The sequence below is a fragment of the Poecilia mexicana genome, unplaced genomic scaffold, assembly GCF_051168715.1.
Source record: "Poecilia mexicana isolate PSO_F unplaced genomic scaffold, ASM5116871v1 scaffold_23, whole genome shotgun sequence".
NCBI classification, from domain to species: Eukaryota; Metazoa; Chordata; class Actinopteri; order Cyprinodontiformes; family Poeciliidae; genus Poecilia; species Poecilia mexicana.
In genome coordinates, this window is record NW_028263392.1 from 12,060,648 (window position 1) to 12,080,545 (window position 19,898).

At 38.5% G+C, this 19,898-nt stretch overlaps 1 protein-coding gene across 6 annotated transcripts in view; it reads right to left on the reverse strand.

The window, feature by feature from the left end:
* Positions 1-19,898, reverse strand: part of anks1b (ankyrin repeat and sterile alpha motif domain containing 1B) — a 191,871-nt gene that overhangs the window by 61,428 nt on the left and 110,545 nt on the right. For all 6 annotated transcript variants that reach the window (XM_014981300.2, XM_014981297.2, XM_014981298.2 and 3 more), the window contains exons 12-13: positions 18,348-18,484; positions 4,590-4,776 (exon numbers count right to left, since the gene is read on the reverse strand). In XM_014981300.2, the coding sequence (XP_014836786.2) occupies positions 4,590-4,776; positions 18,348-18,484 (324 nt within the window). The remainder of the gene's footprint in view (positions 1-4,589; positions 4,777-18,347; positions 18,485-19,898) is intronic.

Here is a 19,898-nt window from a genome sequence, read left to right on the forward strand (position 1 = left end):
GTTTAGGTACTAAAGGCTCATGAATTGATCAAGATCATTGATTGGTTTTGTCCCGGTTGGGCTGTTTGCACTGTAAGGTGAGTGAGTACCTGTGATGTAGGAATGCTTAGCTCTGAACAAAAGATAAAAATGGACACAAAAAAAATCAGACTTCCTCAGTGATGAACATTGGCAACAACAAATAACTGGCTAAAACTATAAAATTAGGGTTAATTCTAAGAAAAAGTATTTTATTTCTTCTTCCTGGTGGCAATAGTCATCTTCCATAATACTTTATGTAATAATGTTCTGATAAGCACACAACAAATATTAATTATTTCATTGAAAATAACTGAATGAATGAATTAAACCTTAAAGGAGTGTAAAGGAGTTTAAACATCATTTAAACTCCTTTACACTTAAAAACAGAGACCTACTGTTAGTTTAATAGGAAGGTGGAAAAGACAATCTTCGGATGACTCAATTGATTAAATTTAAAAACTATCATTTGCAACTGTATATCTTTAAAGTGGAAAGCTGCCGCAGCAAAAACAAAAAACAAAAAATCTGACAAATAAAACATGAGCTTACGAGAAGCTATGACGTTTTCAGCAACTAAAGCGTTTCCAGATAAACAAACTGACACCTGCAGGTTAGTGCATGTTTGTTACCGACTTATTGAAGGGGGGTTCTGCATAATTCATGGACTGCAACTGCTTCTGCATAAACACTGCACTGCATTCGGTACTCTGTCTGTGGCTGGGATTGCATAAAGCTGAGTTATGTAGCAAAACAGCAGCCCTGGTGATAGATTGGGTTATAAATAGGGCTACTTTTTGTCCAGCAGCCTACGCAGGTGGCTGACACCAGCAAAATCTGCTGCAGGGCTGGAGAGGGGGGGGGCTCATTGTGTATATTGTTAGCTTAGCATCAGAGAACGGCTTATGTCTTTTAAGGAAGAAAATTAGAGGAGATACAGATGTGAAGGCAAGGAAGGAAGCACCTTATATGGTGTGCAGAATAACAAAAGTGATTCCTCACTTCCTTGTCCTCGTTTTTTAATTCTCACATTACATCCCCCTCCCCTCCCTGCAACACAAGATTCCCATTCTCCATCACCCACTTGCTTTCTTCACTGGCATCCTTTGAATCCCGAGACTGTCTTCTGTACCCACATGCATGTAATGCTGCTCTGTTCGGTCCGTCTACGTCTCTTTTCTCCCAGTTAGCCTCTAGTTACCATGGTTACCCCACAATGAGCCTTACACGGCTAATAAGTGGAGAGCGCAGGAGGGATGAGCAGAGCAGCAGAAGAAAACGGAGAAGGAGGAGGTGGTGGGGAATTGTGAAAAACTTAAATGGAAAAAATAGATAGGTGCCAATCTATTCCTGGTGCACGAAGTTTAGACAGTGAACTAGAGAGGGAGGAAAAGAGAGAAAGAGCGAAGGAGGTGGGGAGAAGAAATGCCCAACATAAGATTGAGTGCTACACAGTCACATTTTTATATCAGGGCAAGTATTTGGAAGTTGTTGAGCTTCTTTGTTTGTTTTTTAACATTAGAAAAAGGCACGTATATTGACAAAACTCTGACTTTGTTGTCTTTTTCTAACAATTTTATATCAAAAACAAATTACCGTTGTTGTCGGGGCTAAACTAATTCTATATTTAGGTTTGTTAGACATTTGTTTTAAACCTCTAATTATTAAGTTGATTTTTTTGATATGGGAGATGAGGTTCTTGGCCCAGGGCGCCATTCTGTTTTGGGTCTGTAACAAAATAATAAAAGGAAATTATGTTCGATTGCGTATTTGCATGCACTGTTAATGATCTTCCTGTGTTTTACACAAAATAGGCACTCTAAGAAAATAATACGGTGGATTAGGGATTTACTTGTGCAAAACCCTAAGGATAAATTAAAGAAGAAGTTCACAGAGTTTTATGGAATATGTGATATTTTGTCATTTACTTTTACTACTCCAGTTTCAACGTTTTCTCTCACCGTTTATGGATTCACTATTCCATCATATCAAGGTATTCTTGTAAAGATCACAGCAACAACAGAGCTAGATTGGGGAATCCTCCTGCTTTTATGTCTCCTTATGTTATTTTTGTTCTTTCAAAGAAAAACTATTGGCAAATTTATCCAAAATGACAAAGCTGTGTGGTGTGGTGTCATTTGAACACCAACTTTCACCTTTGTTCCCAAACTCACTGGTTATTTTATTTTTCTCCTGCCAATGTTATTGAATTGAACAACACCCAGACAAAATCTGCTCACAAACCAAAATTATTAAATGTTGAACAAATCATGCACTCCACATCTCAGAGGGCATGTCTTATTTTTCATGCATTTTCTTTCAGCCATCTTGCTCTCCTACATTCATAAATCCCATTCACTGAATACAGAACAAAACACCAAAGACACATTAATGCTTTTACAGTTTACAAGGGATTAAGAGCTGCTCGAGTGGGACCTGGAGCGTAATTCTTTCTAATGTGTTCCAATGGAAAACATAGGGAAGATGCTGAAAGTCAAAACGGGAAATGTTTGACTTTGAGCAACATTAGTTCCTCAGAAGAAATCATCATCAGGTCAAGGCGGACGTTTCAAGAGGGAAGAGACACGCTGCTACACCACTACTCCTGCAGCACTTCAGTGGGAATAAAAGCAGAAGATGTCTCAGTCAGTGTGTGTTTGCTGCACATGTGCGCGCTCGCACACACACACAAACACCTGTGGATTGATGGTGTGTTTTTTTTTTTTTCATTTCAGGCTCCACACCGATCAAAGTCCAGCAGGGTTTCTGAACTGCAGCAGGATGAAACAAGCACACACACACACACACACACACACACACGCGCGCGCGCGCGCATGCGCGTGCACACACACACGCTCTCTCTCTCCCTCTCTCCTGCTCCCACTCCTCTGTGCCTGGTAGTAGTGTGCATGTGTGCGTATATGAGGGACAGCTGGACTGAAAGCCAGGTGAGAGACGGAAGTACCAATGATTACGTCACTGGTTAATGAGTGTAACCAAGGCCACTGCTTCGCCATGACAACGAAGAGTCCCACTGCTATGGCAACACAAGCAGCTTGACAAGGAAATGACATTAATGACATGAAGGCCAGAAGTAAATCTGACAGAGAAGCAGCGGACAGAAAGAAAATCTGCTTGGTTTTATTATTTGCTTCTTTAATAAAGTGTCTGTGAGCAACTTAATCGTTAAACTGTTGGTGAAACCTCCTCATTTCATTACCGCTTCTATTCCATTTGAAGATGAAACTCTGAAACTCAGCAGGGGAGAACAAGCATCATTAGATGAAACCAACAACACTTCATCTGCTATGACAGTAAAAAGGACTCCCCACTGAACCAAAGTAACTTTTTCTGCTGTTGTTTTGAAACCTTGATTTTCAGATATGTAGTAAAGTTTCCCTTTGGAGAGCGATGATCTTATCTAATCATCAGCTGCACAGATTTTTACAAACTGATTTACAAGAGCTGCAGTCAAACAGGTAGCTGTTAATTTGTTAAGAAAAAAATTACTGTAGCAAACAAAGTATAACGTGCAGCACACTGAACATTTTAAAACTTATTTTAGGCATCCAAAAATGTGACAATAATTTCTTGTAAAATTTGCACAGAGAGAATAAATATCTCTGTTCCAGTTAAATTGTGACTTCTTGTATTTTTAAAACAGGACTTTCAAGCACAAAAAAGTACAATCAACTACTGTTGGACTATAACACATTATTAGCATAGCCGCTAGTGCTAGCTAGCATCAGTGAATGAGCTAATATTACACATATTAATTTAAGTTAGCTACTAATAGCTAAAGCTGAAGAGTGTCGACAGGAAAATGAGTCAAACTCATCTTAATGGCAGGGAGAACATGACGAAAGCATGATGTCATTTCAAAAGAAAATATTTAATTAACGTGTTTTCTTGAGATATGAAACCAATTTTTTCTCATATCTACAAAATTTTTGAATTTGAATGGTTGATTTTAATGAAAATACAAGGTAACTCAATTAAATAACATTTACTTCTTAAGGTTAGATAAAACCAACTTGTGATAGCTTCTGAATGCAGTGAATAGTCTTTTTTAAATTCAGGAACCAAATTATACCAATTTTCTTTTACTTTTTATAACTCTGAGAATAATCTCCAATGCTGCAGTCCTATCCAGTCTGAGTGGAAGATTTCTGCCTCCTCAGTCCATCTGAGGCCAACAGTCTTTGTCCAGAGATCTGACTTCTGCCTATAAGGTGTTTGTGTACCTCTTGGGTTTACCCTCCTGTGTGACAGGAGCAGAAATATGATTTCAATTCCTTGACACCAAGGGCAAAGGGAATAAGATCTCATTTGGTCCCTGGGGCAGAAGCGATTACCTTCTGTGCTCTCTCTGGCAACAAAGATGCAGCGAAAAAAGAACAGCAGCGACGAAAAAAAATATGTTTTTCACCCTTAAGGCCAAAAGTCATATAAACTTTTGAGCTAAAACCGCCTATAACCAAGTCAGCAGATGGATAAATATACTGCATGTGCAGGTTTTAATGTTTTCTCTTCTCAAAACAGTGGGAATTTAGTTTAAAATAGGGCTGTACCTGTGAGCTGACAGTCGTCATTGGAGCCTGCAGAGTCCTCCTGGTTGGGGCTGAGCGGGGGGCTGGCAGGAGGGCTGGTGCTGAAGCTGGCGTAGCCCAGAGACGAGCTCACCTCACTGGGATCGCAGCTGTGGTTGACTGGCCTCTGGACATCCAGGGAGGAAGACAGGGACGTGCGCTGCTTGGGCTGAATGAAAAAGAACAACAAAGACCAGGTCTAGTGAGACGAAACAATACGTTACATATTAAAACCTAACTTCTGAAAAAGTTAAACAGGAAACAAATATTTGCCTCCACCAAGCCTAACCGCAGTATTTTGAGAAAAAGAGTAAATAATATCTGGATGCATATACATAATTTTAGAGCAGAACTGGATGTTTTCTAACATGAGAATGATCCCAAACAGGGTTTCCCCCAGAAAAGTTGCTACGCCTGGTGTTCGGGGCGCTAGGTTAGTCATCCAGATGTCCGCCATGTTTCTGAGGTAAAACATGATTATAGTTGACAGGGAATTTGAAAATATCACTTGATAGTTATGTGTTATTGGAAGACTGGAAGATTAATACCTAAACACCAACTATAAAGTCTTTAAAAAAGGCAATCATTAAGAAAAACTCAAATAAATTAACAATGCTAAGCCTGGTGGCCCGCCAGGCTTATAATACACTGAGGAAAACCCTGCCAGACAAATATCAACATGCTCAACCGGAGGAAAAGCAACAAAAAGGACGTTGAGGACTACAAAAACGATGTGATTCAGGAGCAACTTGCTTAAACTCTATATAAATGGAATCTCTATTTAGATCATTAGTCCTGTGTTGACATTAAGATGATTTTAATCTATTTTACTCATCTGCAAGACAAGCAGCAGTTCATTTTCAGTCGAGCAATACCAGCCGCCTTACGCAGTCCAGCCAAAGATAATAAAGTGGCCTAATTATCTCAAAGTTACCACAAACTGGTCCACCGGAGCCTCCAGGAAACGGCATGATGTAATCCCTCAAGTTGTCGCAGCTTACGGGTTTATCTTCTTGAAGGTTACTCCCCTGAATCTACCTCCAGTTTTGTGGATATGTTGTAGTTCTTAAAGCAGTGAGGCGAAACTGGCCGCTGGCAGTGGGAAAGGACTTCATTAACTTGCTTCAGCAGCTCTCTGAAAGCCATTTAACCATCGTACTTTGGTCGCAAACAGCTGAATTTCAATAGTCTAGTAGACTCAACAATGAAGTTTTAATAACTGTTAGGTCAGGGGTGTCAAACTCCAGTCCTCAAGGGCCGCTGTCCTGCAACTTTTAGATGTGCCTCTGCTGCACCACACCTGAATAGAATAATTAGGTCATTAGCAAGGCTCTGGAGAACGTATCTACACAAAGAGGAGGTAATTAAGCCGTTTCATTACGGTGTTTTGTACCTGTGGCACATCTAAAAACTGCAGGACAGCGGGCCTTGAGGACTGGAGTTTGAAACCTGTGTTAGGTAATAAGAAGTAGGGCTGAAACGATTCCTCGAATGATTCGAGTACCTCGATTACTAAAATTCCTCGAGGAAAATTTACCTGCCTCGAAGCTTCGTTAATTTATGTTTTATTAGTTAGCGCACCGTGTTCCGGCCAGGACTTCATTAGCGTTGCGCGGAGCTCTCACTTCCGTCTCTGAGTTGTTGACAAAAGCTAAGTCTCAGCGGCATAAAGTCCAATCTTCAAGATTGGCGTGGGGATTTTATTGATTGATGATAATGCCCGACTTTTTATCGTTTTTGGGGAACCAATAAGCATCCTTAAAATGACTGGGGAATGCCTGGAGTACGGCAGCATTTCTCCTCCGGGGCTGCTGGTTGAAAGCGAACGGCGGGAAGAGCGCTGAGGTGAGCGGATAGCCTGAACAGGGCGGGCGGCTGAGTAGCTGATGCTTACCGTGTAAATGTAGCTTTACCGACGAACCGCACAATAAATTTCATATCCCGGTCTGAAGAAACGGGTGGCGGAGCGCATCGTACATGGCTGGTAGATGAGTTTCTGAGTGTGACCAGTGAAGGTGTCGTAAATATCCCGTATTGCTTCCCCCCGTGTTCGTCCCCCGGTCTAACGGTTCGTCAGTCCGCTGGTCTATTTCCTCCACCCCATCTTACGTTCGTTCATTCGCCCTCTCCTCCCACTCCAGGCGGCATTTCCCGTATTTTCAAACCCAAAGCGTGACAGGTTAGGTGGCAAGGTGAGTTTAATTAATCTATTAAACTCACTGAAGATGAATACATAAACTAAAAGCTGGATTGTAGACATTTTTTATAAGCATATTTGTGAGCCTGCCTCTTTGTTATTAAATTCAATATAATTTCAGATTTTTCTATAACTTTTCTTCTGGTTAACTTAGAAAGTGAGCTATTATTGTTACAGGTTAGTTTTCTAAACTACAATAAAGCAACTGTTAGGGATGCCCAAATATGAAAAATTGGACTGATATTGATATCTGATAGTAACACCGGTATTATGCCAGATTTACCAATATTTCATTTTAGATTTTTTTTTATCCGATTACTCGATTAATCGTAAGAATAATCGATAGATTACTCGATTACTAAAATATTCGTTTACAACAGCCCTAATAAGAAGTATTTCTGGCATCAAACATCAGCTCAAGCAAACTTTCTGAAATGTAGATACCAAGAGATCTTTCATGCAAAATGTCTCCTCTCAGGTTAAAATGTTTGAGAATCTCAATATCTGTGCTTTATGACAAAGATGAAGAACAAGAGATGAAATGACTGAGAACAAGGAAGCAAAAATGCACTAACAGCTCAGATCTAATTTACATCAGCGAAAGCAGCAGCTCGGATGAAGACAAATGAAATTGGCATCTGGTAAACACGTCTTACATAATGAAGTATTTGCAGCTCCCAAGAACCTGCTGCTGTGCCTTAAAAAACAGCTCTTACAGTTAAAACCCTGCTGGCGCGTGTGCCACAAATCAATATGCTAAACCACTGCGGAAAAATAAAAACTCTGAAACGTTTAAAGACGGAAATGCAACAACCTTCACGAGACCTTCGGGGTCTCTTTTGTGACTCCAGGGATGAAAGAAAACGGAGACGGGAGGAGGAGAGGACGCTCTTCTACTAGAGCCGTTTAAAATAGGACTTTTAGTTGGACTGCAACTTAAAAACAAAGGCAGAGGATGACCCAGGGACAGTGATGAATCTGAAAAGAAGATACTGAAAGCTCTTCTGAGAGCTTTCAGTATCTTGAGACACTTGAGGAATTAATGGAGAACAGATAAAAAGATTGAGAAGAAGATGGTTTATAATGAGTAGGGGGGAGAAGAAATGAAAAAGTGGAGTAATATCTTTAAGGAAACATTTTCTAGATTTATGGACAGCCTTATATTACAATCTATCTCACAGCCGAATGTTGTGTTCGACTGTTTGGGCTGGAATATTTGCTTTTCACGCTACCATAACTCGGTTTAACTGGCTATAAAATCTGAAATCACCGATAAGAAACAAAGCGTTTTCTTTCAACAGCTGAAAGTTGGCTTTGTGATGGCAGTTTCCAGGTTAAGTCAAGGAATTGCTTTCCTAAAACAAATACAAGTATTAATAAAAAGGGGCTGCAGTTAAAAAAAAGCAATTGGAGGCCTTCACGGGAAAGGATTATAAAAATCTTTGTGGAAGTGAAATCCTCACGGAGAGCTGCAGAAGGTGTTAATCGTTTTGAAAAAGAAGAAAACAGCAAAGAAAGATTCTGACAGGGGAAACATCCAGGTAGACCAAGGGAGACATCAAAGCATCAGGGCATGAAAAACTGATAGAAATAAGCCTGGAAAAGAAAAGAAATAAAAGCCAAACGAGCAGCGTGAAGAGTTGATGTTTGTGTAAGAAACCGGCTGAAGGAAAAATGTTTTATGAACCGTTAACTTCTAAGCAGAAGAAAACACTCCAGTAGTAAAAGAGAAGGAGTCACAAACTGTAGCTGACAGAACCAAACAAATGAAGAGTATTCCTTGTGCTGTACGATTAATTAAAGGCTTTACTCCCTGTAACTGTTTGTTTCCAGTTTAGTTGAACTTCTTTTTTTGTCTGCTTTGGTAACCGCACGCTGAAGGACGTGTCCTTGCTAAATTCAGACATGCCTCTTGCAGTGCTCCTTCAATCAGTCGGAGTTTAACTTTAACCTGTGTTGAACATCAGCCCAAAGTGAAATGGATTTTTCTCCCAATCAATGTTTGATTTTCCATCTTTGAAGAACAAACGAGGAACTGAGACAAACGTGAATGAAGAATTTAAAATGAAGCGAAAACACTTTAACAACATAAAGTCCACAGAGGAAAAACTTTGGCCTAAGTAATGTTTGGCCTGCGACTGACCACTAAAGACGACGCTTTGGCTTCTAGAAAGAATTACCAGGCGTCTAGTGTCCAGAAAATGCACAGATACAGACAAAAATATCTAATAATAATTAAAACATTGTTTTTCTTCAACAGAGATGTGCTGAAAAACTGGCTAGTAACTTGAGTTGCTGCCAGTCAGTTGTAAATAATCCTCGTTTAATCAAACAGTGTAAGCAAAGTGTTATCAGGTTGCACCAAACAACACTTATCTTATAATCTCTGCAACCTTCAGAGGAGACGGAGAAATTCAAAAACATGACCCACAAACAGCACAGAGCTCAAAATAATTGAACATTCACAACAACACCTCATCCTCCAATTCCAGTCTGTCATCTGCCATAAATCAAAACACTTAAAACGTAATACAGGAACACAGACAAATCAAAGACAGCTTGATGTTCCAGTACACAGCACAGCAATAAACTCCACTTTTTTTATTTTACAACTTTCTGTCCCTTTTGGAGAATAACACTCCTGCAGCAGCACCCAACGGGATGTTTAAAGGTCCAATGCATCAACTAGACAAGAGCCCAACAATGCAGAGAGGCATCAGGGAATAATGACAATGATATATGAGGCCAATGGGGAATCACCCTGAGTGGGCAGAGAGGAGGAGGATACACAAGCCTGCTGTCAAAAACAGGATTTTATTCCATTAATCTTTTATTGGACTTTACTCGGTTTACCAAAGGAAACACAGAAGCAGTGCCCTTTCAAAGGTATTCCCACCCTTTGAGCTTTGTCACATTTTGTTATGGTACAGCCACAAATATTGATATGTCATCTAATGCGACATATGAGAAGTAGAAAATTACTTAAGTTTGCTACAAACCAGGAGACAAGGAAGAAGGTGTTCAAGTCAGATGAGTCAAAGTTGAACCTTTTGACTTTCAGGCAAAACTGTACATCACCTTGAAAGCACCATCCACATGGGGGACACACGGTGATGTCAGCATCATGCTGTGGGCGCTTTTCTTCAGTAGGTGAGGGGGAAGATTATTGGAAATGATGGCAACATTTAAACTTCAAAAACTAAATATTACCAAGTGTTTTTGGTCTAGTTTCTGGCTCAAATATTGAAATAAGACAAAAGTAACTTGTCAATAACTTTTCAGCAACAAAGTTGCTTGTTTTAAGTAAATAATCTCTTAATATTGACAAGAAAGTGCTGGTTCCGCTGACAGATTATTTCATTCATAACATCAGAAAAATGTCTTGTTATAAGTGAAATAATAAAGTGAAGTAAAAAATATAAGTTTTCATCAATATTAAGGAACTTTTGACTTAAAACAAGCTTCCATATCTTGTTGAAAAGATGCTTATGAGTTAGTTTTGTCTTATTTCAAGGAGTAGGATATTTTAACTAGAAACTATACCAAAAATACTGAGTAAAATTTTGTGTTTTTGCAGTGTATTGGAGTAAAAGCAAGAAGAAAACATGTTAGATGCCAAAAAGGGCAAAAAAAAAAAAAATCTCCTTCAGAAGGATAATAACCACAAACCAACAACCAGAGATAAACAAGACTCGATTAGATCATACTGACGTGCAAGAATGGCGTAGTTTAAGTCCAGACTCAGTTTGCACTTTACATTTATGCCGCATCAGGTTTCCAAAGTACAGTTATGTCTATCGCAAAAAAAGACTCCAGTAGAATAAATGAAAGCTTGTGGTTGGAACGTCACAAAATGTGAAGCTGAAGGTTTACAAATAATATTTATATCACAAAGCTCCACGACATCTGAAGAATTAATGATCAGATGCAAATGAAGAGTTATTAGAAAAGAAATTAATTGATCTCTAATTCACTCCGTGATGTTTACTTTGAAATCAAAACATCATCCAACCCGGTGACTCGGCTGCCGTTTCAGCAGGAGCTCAGCACTCCGGGGCTTTTCCTCCGAGATGTTTAACGAGTTCAACTGCAACTTCAACTTCTCTTTATTACAGCACTCATCAGCCTTGACTGTGCACTTGGCCTCTACGTCTTCTTTCTGGACTCGAGCTTATTAAACTACACATGTATACGCCAGAAAACACGTCGGCGCTCCGGATAAAGCCTGGCATTAACAATGCAAACGGGCAGCGGGCTAATGAACATGTCACGGCCGATTGGAAGGGGATTAATGAGCTTAGACACAGATGCAGAGGCAGAACACACACAGACACACACAGATCAGGCTCAGAAGAAACCGTCTTCCTCAGCTGGAGCAGCGTCCGCTGGGGGAAAACATGTCTAACGTCTTTCTAATGAGTCTGGGTGCTAATAAATGACACACGCCTTCAAAATCTCAATTAACACCGACTTGAAAAAGCTTGAGGAAAAACGAAGCAGAGCAACTGTTGTTGACGTATGAAGAATGTAATTATTGGCATAAAATTACGCTGATCACTGGTTCAGATATTTGCAGAAACATGATTTATCTTGCAGCTCTAAAAGACACTTTTACTTTAAATCAGTGCTGTTGCAATTACTTCCCCTTTGATGCCAGCTGTAAAACAACACGAGTCCGAGACTGAAAGGTAATTATGTTCTTGGTTTGGCTGTAATTGATATTTTTAGATGACGGGGCAACTTCCCGACTGATTATATTAAAATTAATTAGGCTGAATATGAATTGTTATTCATGTCTTTTGTTGTCAGGTTGCATGTTTTCTGTCTGTATCCTTAATTTCTGTTCTGACACAACCACACAAAAAATAAACACTTATATTTTCTCATCTGTAAGGATGTTTAAGTTTCATTTTGCTGTGTTGATTGATATTGCCTCATATGTCCACTTGATATATTCTCACCTCCCAACTAATCATAAAACATTGAGCCGTGATACAAAAATGTTCCCTTAGTTTTTCACCAACATTATTAATTCAGCTACTAATGATAAAATTAACCTCAATACAACCAGATTTTTCTTCTGGTTTGTACAGAGAAATCAGTTCATTTAGTTCAGAACAGTTTGTGATGTTTTTACATAAATCCACTTTGTAAATTCCCCCATTCTGATTAAAAATAGCTTTGAATCACTCATGAAAACTAGTCTCTGAAAACCCAAGTCATTCATTATGACTGCGGGAAACAAGGTGGTGTGTTTTGGTCTCATTTGGTCCAGTAATCCCAGTCACTGTGTTCCCGTTTTTGGCTGCGTTCTGTATAAACCAAGTTTTTTTTTTGCAGTAAAATACACATAAGAGCATTCCCATACCGCAGGATTTATACTTAAAATCAGAACAATTACGTCCCTTTTATAGATTTATTCATTTAAAAAAAAAATAAACTGTTTGGTATTTTAATTTTACAATGCCAGTAAAAACAATTCAGCTCCTTCTTTAACCTTTTTATTGCTTTTTCAAATCAATCAGCAACAACAAAATTAGGCTTTTCTGATAAGTTTACAGAAAACCTGAAACTGATTTTTACAAAAATAGCAATTGCATAAATATTCACCTCCTTTAAATCAATATCTTTGGCTAACATTACAGCACAGTGTGTGGATATCTCACTTTAAATGGGTGAATATTTATGCAATCAACTATTTTATGTTTTACTTTTTTACTTAATTGTGATTATTTTGTAGAAGTGTTTTTACTTGGATATTAAAGTTTGGTCCAAAAAGCCAAAAACAAAATGCGGTGAATACTTTTCACCACATTCAATGCTTGATCAATGCTCCGATCAAGCATTGAAACTGTTTTCCATCCACATTTATGGCAGCAAATATTTCAAAATGCAGCGCAGAGGCAGGCTGAGGCTACCAAATCTCTGGGCTCAAAACTAATGATGTGTTTGAGCCCCCCTGATTTGTTGAAATCATCAAAATGCTACACGCAAATCCTTTAATACGGGTGGGAAATGCCAGAAAAGAGCTCAGAAGTCGAACTCCCACTGGAGAGCTTTCAGCATTAGTCTGTTCAATTAGCTGCGTGCGACCCCAGCCTTTCCTCATGGGGGGCAAAGGCTGGCAAAGCAGATTGTTTTTAATTGTGCACACAAACACAAAAAAGGTCTCCTTACACCCACATGGAAAGTAATACTCCAAATAAATCAGAAAAACACACTGAAAAAGGTTAAGTGAGAGAATGTCACTATATGAGTGTAGACTGGAATATTAAATCCACTCCTGAATGTCCTGAAACGTAGGGAAGTTTACATTTTAATAAATAATTAGGAGACACAAAGCAAACAGACTAGTAGACCCGTCCTCCATTCAGAGATTTTTAAAGGTCATAAGCTAACATCTCTGCAGACCCCACACATGCTGGACACATTCATGTCTGTGCTATTTATTTATATTTAATGTCTACACAATGTCTGCACACAATCTTAGACAATAAATGTGATTCTGTTTCAACTAATACAACCACAAAGTTTGTTTTATGGGCACTACTGTGATTATAAACTGAGGACCAACACAAGTACAGTAGTAAAAGTAAAAATCTTAAAAGTGTGGAGCGCATTCAAATATTCCCAAATTTACTTGGATGACCCTAACGAGAAGTCACCAACTTGACATGTTTTTAGAAAGACGTATCTTAACTTAATGAAGTAAGTAACCAACATGTAACGTAGTCGGGTAAAGTTGAAATTTATGTGACTCCTGTGTTACCTGCAGTGGTTTGTGTTGGTATATCCTCTGCACAAATATCTTATCTTTGCCCCTCAGGATGGGTCTGTAGCTGTTGTGCCTTATCTCCACTCCACTGAAGTGTGTGCATCTCGGTATTCATGCATCAGAGGGGCTTATCCACTCTATCACACCGCCACTGGGTCTGCTCTTACGTGGCAATGCTTATGTAGCCACTTCCTTCTATAGTGTGCACTACAGACCGCAGCATAAATCTACAAGTAAGATTAAATACGCTTCTTCATTAAAGACACTCCCTCAAATGGTCTTAAATGGTGCTACAGCTACACTTTTGATTCATTCATCTCCCTCATAACCAGTCAGAATGTTATCTGCATTAGCAAACTCACTGAATGCTTTCATCTTTGACAATCAGCCAAATCTAAATAGTTAGCAGTTGTGCATTGCCTATTCCTTCTTTTGGGAGACAGAAGACACAATAAAAGTAGAATAAAAAGCATAAATAAGTAAAGAAATGTGTGTTTTAGATGCTAGTACTTCATGTCAGAACTGTTCATAAAGCTGATTTTCAATGTTATGATGAAAAACATTGAAATAAAGGCAACAACAACAAAAAAAAATGCCACTTTAGCTCGCCTCCTTTAAATATTTCCCGTATAAGTTTGCAAATCAGTGACTAAACGACATAATGATTATGTTTTCTAACCAAACCGGATTGTGAAGTTAACAAGTCCAGAGTTCCCTCCCACAAGCAGCACTTTACTTCAGGAAATTGCCAGGACAAAAAATATCTGTAGTCCTTACAGTGGGATCTGAGTCCAGAATTTAGCCCATCTAACTTACAATTACGTTTTATTCTAATTTTTTCAATCTATCCAGTCGTCTTCTACAACTTTCAAAGGTGTTTTGAAGATACTTGATAATAAAAGTTTTAAAAATTGTATTTTTAACCCAACAAAACGGAGGGGGGGGAGGTGGAGGGGGGTGGAAATAATGCTGCAACTTTTTTGAAGATCAAGATTTTCACACATTAAAATGCAGATTGATTTTGGCATCTTACAAGACGATAGAGGACACGAGTTTCATCATGCGCTCCCTGTAATCAGAAACTGCATCATGAGCAAAAAAAAAAAAAGGTTTTTTCCTTTCAAATGATTCACACAGCCAGCAAAGTAGGACACAGAGCCAGTGGGCATGAGGCTGATAACCCCATGATGCTGTGCAGTCATCTAAGGCCCTCCGCTCTTTCTGCGCCTTTCAACTCAGCGTCTCGCTTTCAGGCGGGCTCAGAGTGTGAGCCTTTGGAGATCTAACAAGTCCAGCTGACAGTTTGGACAGGAGGCAAAGGATAAAGACATAAAAGTGAGCAAAACATGAAGAATCTGGACCGCAGCAACACAGCCTGTGTGATCATGTTTGCTTTTAAAGTCGGTGGCTGGTGTTCTCTCAATTTTGCTCTCAGTCTTAAAATACAACCACAGCTTTTAGTGAGAACCGAATGATACATCCTGCATTATATGACAATTTAAGTCTGATTATGAGTAAATAATTGAATCAAATCGTCATTAAAAAGTCATCCTGTTTAGAAGCTGCTATGAAATCTGGATTTTTACTGACGGTCTTACAGCACCTTATCAATATTTATATGTTAAAGCCAGAAAGCCGGATGCTACTACACCACATTCAATGCATCCAAATAAATACAGAAGCTCTTGTTTTCTTATCTGTGAGTCGCGTTTGCTGAAACCGAAGAGGAGAAACTGCCAGCGGGAGCACTAAAACCAGATGAAATGAATTCTCGAGTATTAATTATGAGCTATAAAACTGTTCTGTGGTGCTGCTTGATTATGCACTCTTCAAGCCGAACAGCGGCCTGCTGGGCACGGCGTGTGATCCCTCTGCACACATTAGTTCACATGCCAAAGTTCGGTCCGGGTGGGAGAACAACAGATGAGAGAAGAAGGTGGAGCTTATTGGGAAGTTTAAACGATTTGCTCAAGATGAGGGAAGTGGTTTATTTTAACAGCCTCCTTCATGTCAATGTTGCATCATAAACCTAAAAATTCCTCTTGGGAATAATTGAGTGCAACAATTTTAGGTGTAATTTTACCATAATTCCACTTATAAGTCGTCTTAATTGACTGATCTGCAAATATTAGGGGCAACATTTCACATTTGTCCCACAACTAGTTCACATGTACTCAAGAGAAGGAGCAATGAAAAAAAAAAGAAAGAAAATTCCTCTTTAGCATCGCTAAAGAGGAATTATAGATGGTATATTAACAGGAGAGATGCACCGATTCACTGTTTCTCTTCCGATATCGATACTGAAATCTGAGGTTTAACATCGGCCGTTACCGATCCAATTCTTAAAAACACCGCTGAATTGTCTTAAAGCATTTCTTTTTCAAACAGAAAAAAATGTACTAAATTAGAAATTTATTTGGTAAGTCAAATAAATTAAACTTAAACTTTAAAGTTTGGTCAAACATTTACAAACAACTTTATATTGTTTAGTCAGCGCAACTAGGATAAATAATAAGGAAACTGAATCTGACAAAACAATGTAAAAAAAAAAACTTGCTACAAATCTTATTTTACATGCTTCAGAAAGTTAAATTAAGAATTAAAAATATAATGTAAAGCAAATAAAACAGAATTAAACTGAATAGATCTGATCTTATGGATTGGGTGCATAATAATCTATCATCACTATAATCGTTTCCTGATCTAGAATGTTCTTAAAAATCAGGACTGATACGGATATTGATATCAGATCGGTGCATCTCTAGTGGACATACAAACTACTGTTTCTTAAATATGGCAGAGTAAATTATGTGAGGGGGGAAATGTGGCTTTTTGAGGTAAGAAACAACTCAAATTGAGGCACAGCTTAAAAAATAAGTGACTTCATTAATAATTAAAACCATCATCGTTTCTGCATCAATCTCTTGCAGCTCATTAAAGTTTATTTATCAGGATCCATTGTTTAACAGTCTGATTATGACTCCCTGCAGTGAACAGGGAGTAGAGTTGGACTTTTATTTTTTTGCATTATGTCACATCATCCTCTCAGTGAGAAAACAACTGCCTTTAATTATCAAGGTGTGAAACATCCGTGAAGCTCCTCAGTATATGATGATACTATCAACTCCGAGTCAGGAGTGAGAGGAATAAATTTAGCTGGAGTCACTAATGAGGCCGACTTGTTGCATTTAAATTGCTGAGTTTGAAATGAGTTATTCATGATCGGAAACAACTCGGCAATCTACTCTGCAGTCGCGCGAGCCTAATAAAGCAGCAGCAGTGATATTCTTGTGCTATGAAACGTAAACATTTTGGGAGATTTTTGAAATTTTCCAAGCAGGTAATTTTAAAACATTTTTCTGATTTAAAAAAAAAAGGCTTTTGGAGCTTCATATCTCTGGAACGGAAACCAAATTATCATCACATATGGATGATTATGAGACACAAATAAGTGTAGATAAACTTATAAAGACTGAAAACATGACAGACAACAGTTTTATTGTGACTAGTAAAACACTGATTTACTATGTGTAGAAAAGTGAGACTGCCAGCTACTTCCTTTCACTAATTGCATGATTTACAAAACAACTGCATAGTTAAGAATGTTGGTCAGAATTGGAGTAAATGTTATGATGCCAACCTGAACGAAGCCACAAGTTTCTTTTTTTTTTCCCCCCAAATGAAATTCTTCTAAAAACTGTGACAGTACCGGGCTCACCTGAGTGTGCTTTTAAAACCTTGGTAGGGTGCTTGTTTGTTAGGTCTAAAATTACTGATCTCATTTGTTTTTATCTCCTCTTCCTTACTACAGAACAATCCAAGAAATAATTTATTTACTTAAATAGCAGAAGCTATGTTTTGATGAGTTCGATGTCCTGTAGGCATTTTGTCTTTCAGGGGATGTTATCCAATCTTGCATTTGCTTTTTTTTCAATCTCAAGCTACTAGGCCAAAGATAACAAAAGGAAATGGGAACAAATGATTATATGTCCTATAAAATGTGACCCTTTCAGATGGAGATGAAAGCCTAAGGATGGGCTTACAGGAAATGAGAAACAAGAAACTAAATCTATAAAATCCACAGAGATTAATATTTCACAAGGACAGTAATTGACTCTGCAAAAAACTTAATATTTGATCAAAACAAAGTCTGAGAAATGAAAATAATACATTTATCCAAGTAGTAAAAAAAAAAAAAAAAAAACATGCATCAATTATTAGATTTATATTCCAGATGCCGGGAATTTTCTGCTGCAATCTCCCAAACAAAATAAAACAGAAACATAAATAGTATATATTTTAATCTAAATTCATGCACAGCTGTTAAATGGGTTTGTCTAACCGCATTAGGTTCACATCGTGCTTCTCAGATGATGTTACGCATGCTTGTATCATTCACATCCGCTTCTTTAAGACTCACGTTAAGCAGCCAGATGTTCGTTCATAATTGCAGATGTTTCACGGTAAGTTAGAACTGAAGCAACTTTTGTTTGTTTTTTGCTTTTATCAAATATCTGACAAACATATTTAACACTTTGGTTCTGGCGTTTAATACGCACGGATATAATATTTCAGACTTCTACAAGTGATACTGAACTACATGAAGATGGAAAAATATATCATTATTTTTCTGCGTGCGTGTGAGTGTGTGTGTGTGTGTGTGTGTGCGCGTGTGTGTGTGCAAGTTGCTTGTGGGAGGATGCAGGGATGCTCAATAATGCATCAAGCGACCTATAACGCATTCATTAGTGTGTGAGCGCTCATTCACCTGTGGGCGGATGACTCTCTCGATGTTCTTCAGGGCCGTGTCAGGGGAAGGGGGTGAGCAGTCCGGTGTGGGGCCCGTTGAGCAGTTGTCATGGTTACCGTGCTCCTCCTCGCTCACGGCTGCATGGGACGGGTGACCTTGGACCAAAAGAACGAGTCAAAGGCAGGTACAGAGACAAAGCAAAGATTTGTTTGTTTTTTTCTCTCTCTCTCAATTATACTGTCCTAAATTATTGCTCTGTAGTCGATGTCTATAATTTGAACTGAGACTTTAATTCAGGAAGGTCGGCTTAATGCCCACGTGTGTTAACGTTATTTAGCTGCGAGATACAAGATACGGGTTGCCTGTGGTGGAAACATTTAGGAGAAATGCCACTGTATTCCAGTGTTTTACTGATGATAATCAGATCTATTTATCTATATGGAGAAAAGCAAATGAGTAGGAGAAAATTACTGCATCATATTAACAATAACAAATCATAAATGAACCTTAATTTTCTTCCTCTTAGAAATCAAACATACAATTTGAAGCGTCAGGTGCGTTTTTGACACGAGTATTGCATTTGGTGTGAATTAGTATTTTATTACTAATTTTAATAAAATAAACACTTATGCTTAAGATTGATTTAATGTTCATTGTTTTAATTTTGTAACATATTTATTCTCTCTTTGAAAGTGCTAAAAAATAAAGTTAATATATACATTTTTCAAAAATTAAAGACAAAATTAGACCACTCTACATCAAGTTTGAGAACTCAAACTTGATAAAGAGTGCAAAGATTATTTTCTCTACACCTTCAAAGATGAGAGCTGTTAATTATTTGATACTGAAGGAATTGAAAACTAAATATTGCACATGTGAAGTTTAGTTTGCATTATTCATAAAACAGTTGTTTCTGCTCTGTATGTATCAGTTCTGAATAAGAGTAAGAGTGAAGCTGAACCAGTTGCGTTGGCAAAGCAGAGCTGTGCTGTGCGGACCGGGTCGGAACAGAAAATCGAGGAGTTCAGTTCTACACTTAGCGTCTTGCATACTTCCACCCACTACACCAGCAATCACAGGCATGACAACATAAGGCTGTGGTGAGGAGATGTTCTGTAATTTGAAAAGCCATAGCAACAACCGCAGGAGGAGAATATGAGTGCTGCCCGACACAGTGATGTCTTTCACACACAGAGACACTGCGTGTGTGTGTGTGTGTGTGTGTGTGTGTGTGTGTGTGTGTATGTGTGCGCGTGTGTGTGTGTGGTCAATGACTGTGGAGCTAATTTCCCCAGTGTACGGCCATTTAACAGCGGATAAGAGCGAAGATGGGGAAGGACAGCAGAGAGTGATGATAAAATAGCCAGAAACACTTTAAATTTGCAGGAAAACACAAAAAAACAAACCGATCTCCTTTGTCGCAACACTGCTTTCAGAGGTGGCGACATGCATACACAAATATAATTGCAGCTTTCTGTCAGCTGCTACCTGCCAACGAGGTTCCAATCAGAGGTCAGAGCATCATCCAATTATGGTTTGATACCCAGCTAGAAAGATTCACACGCAGCG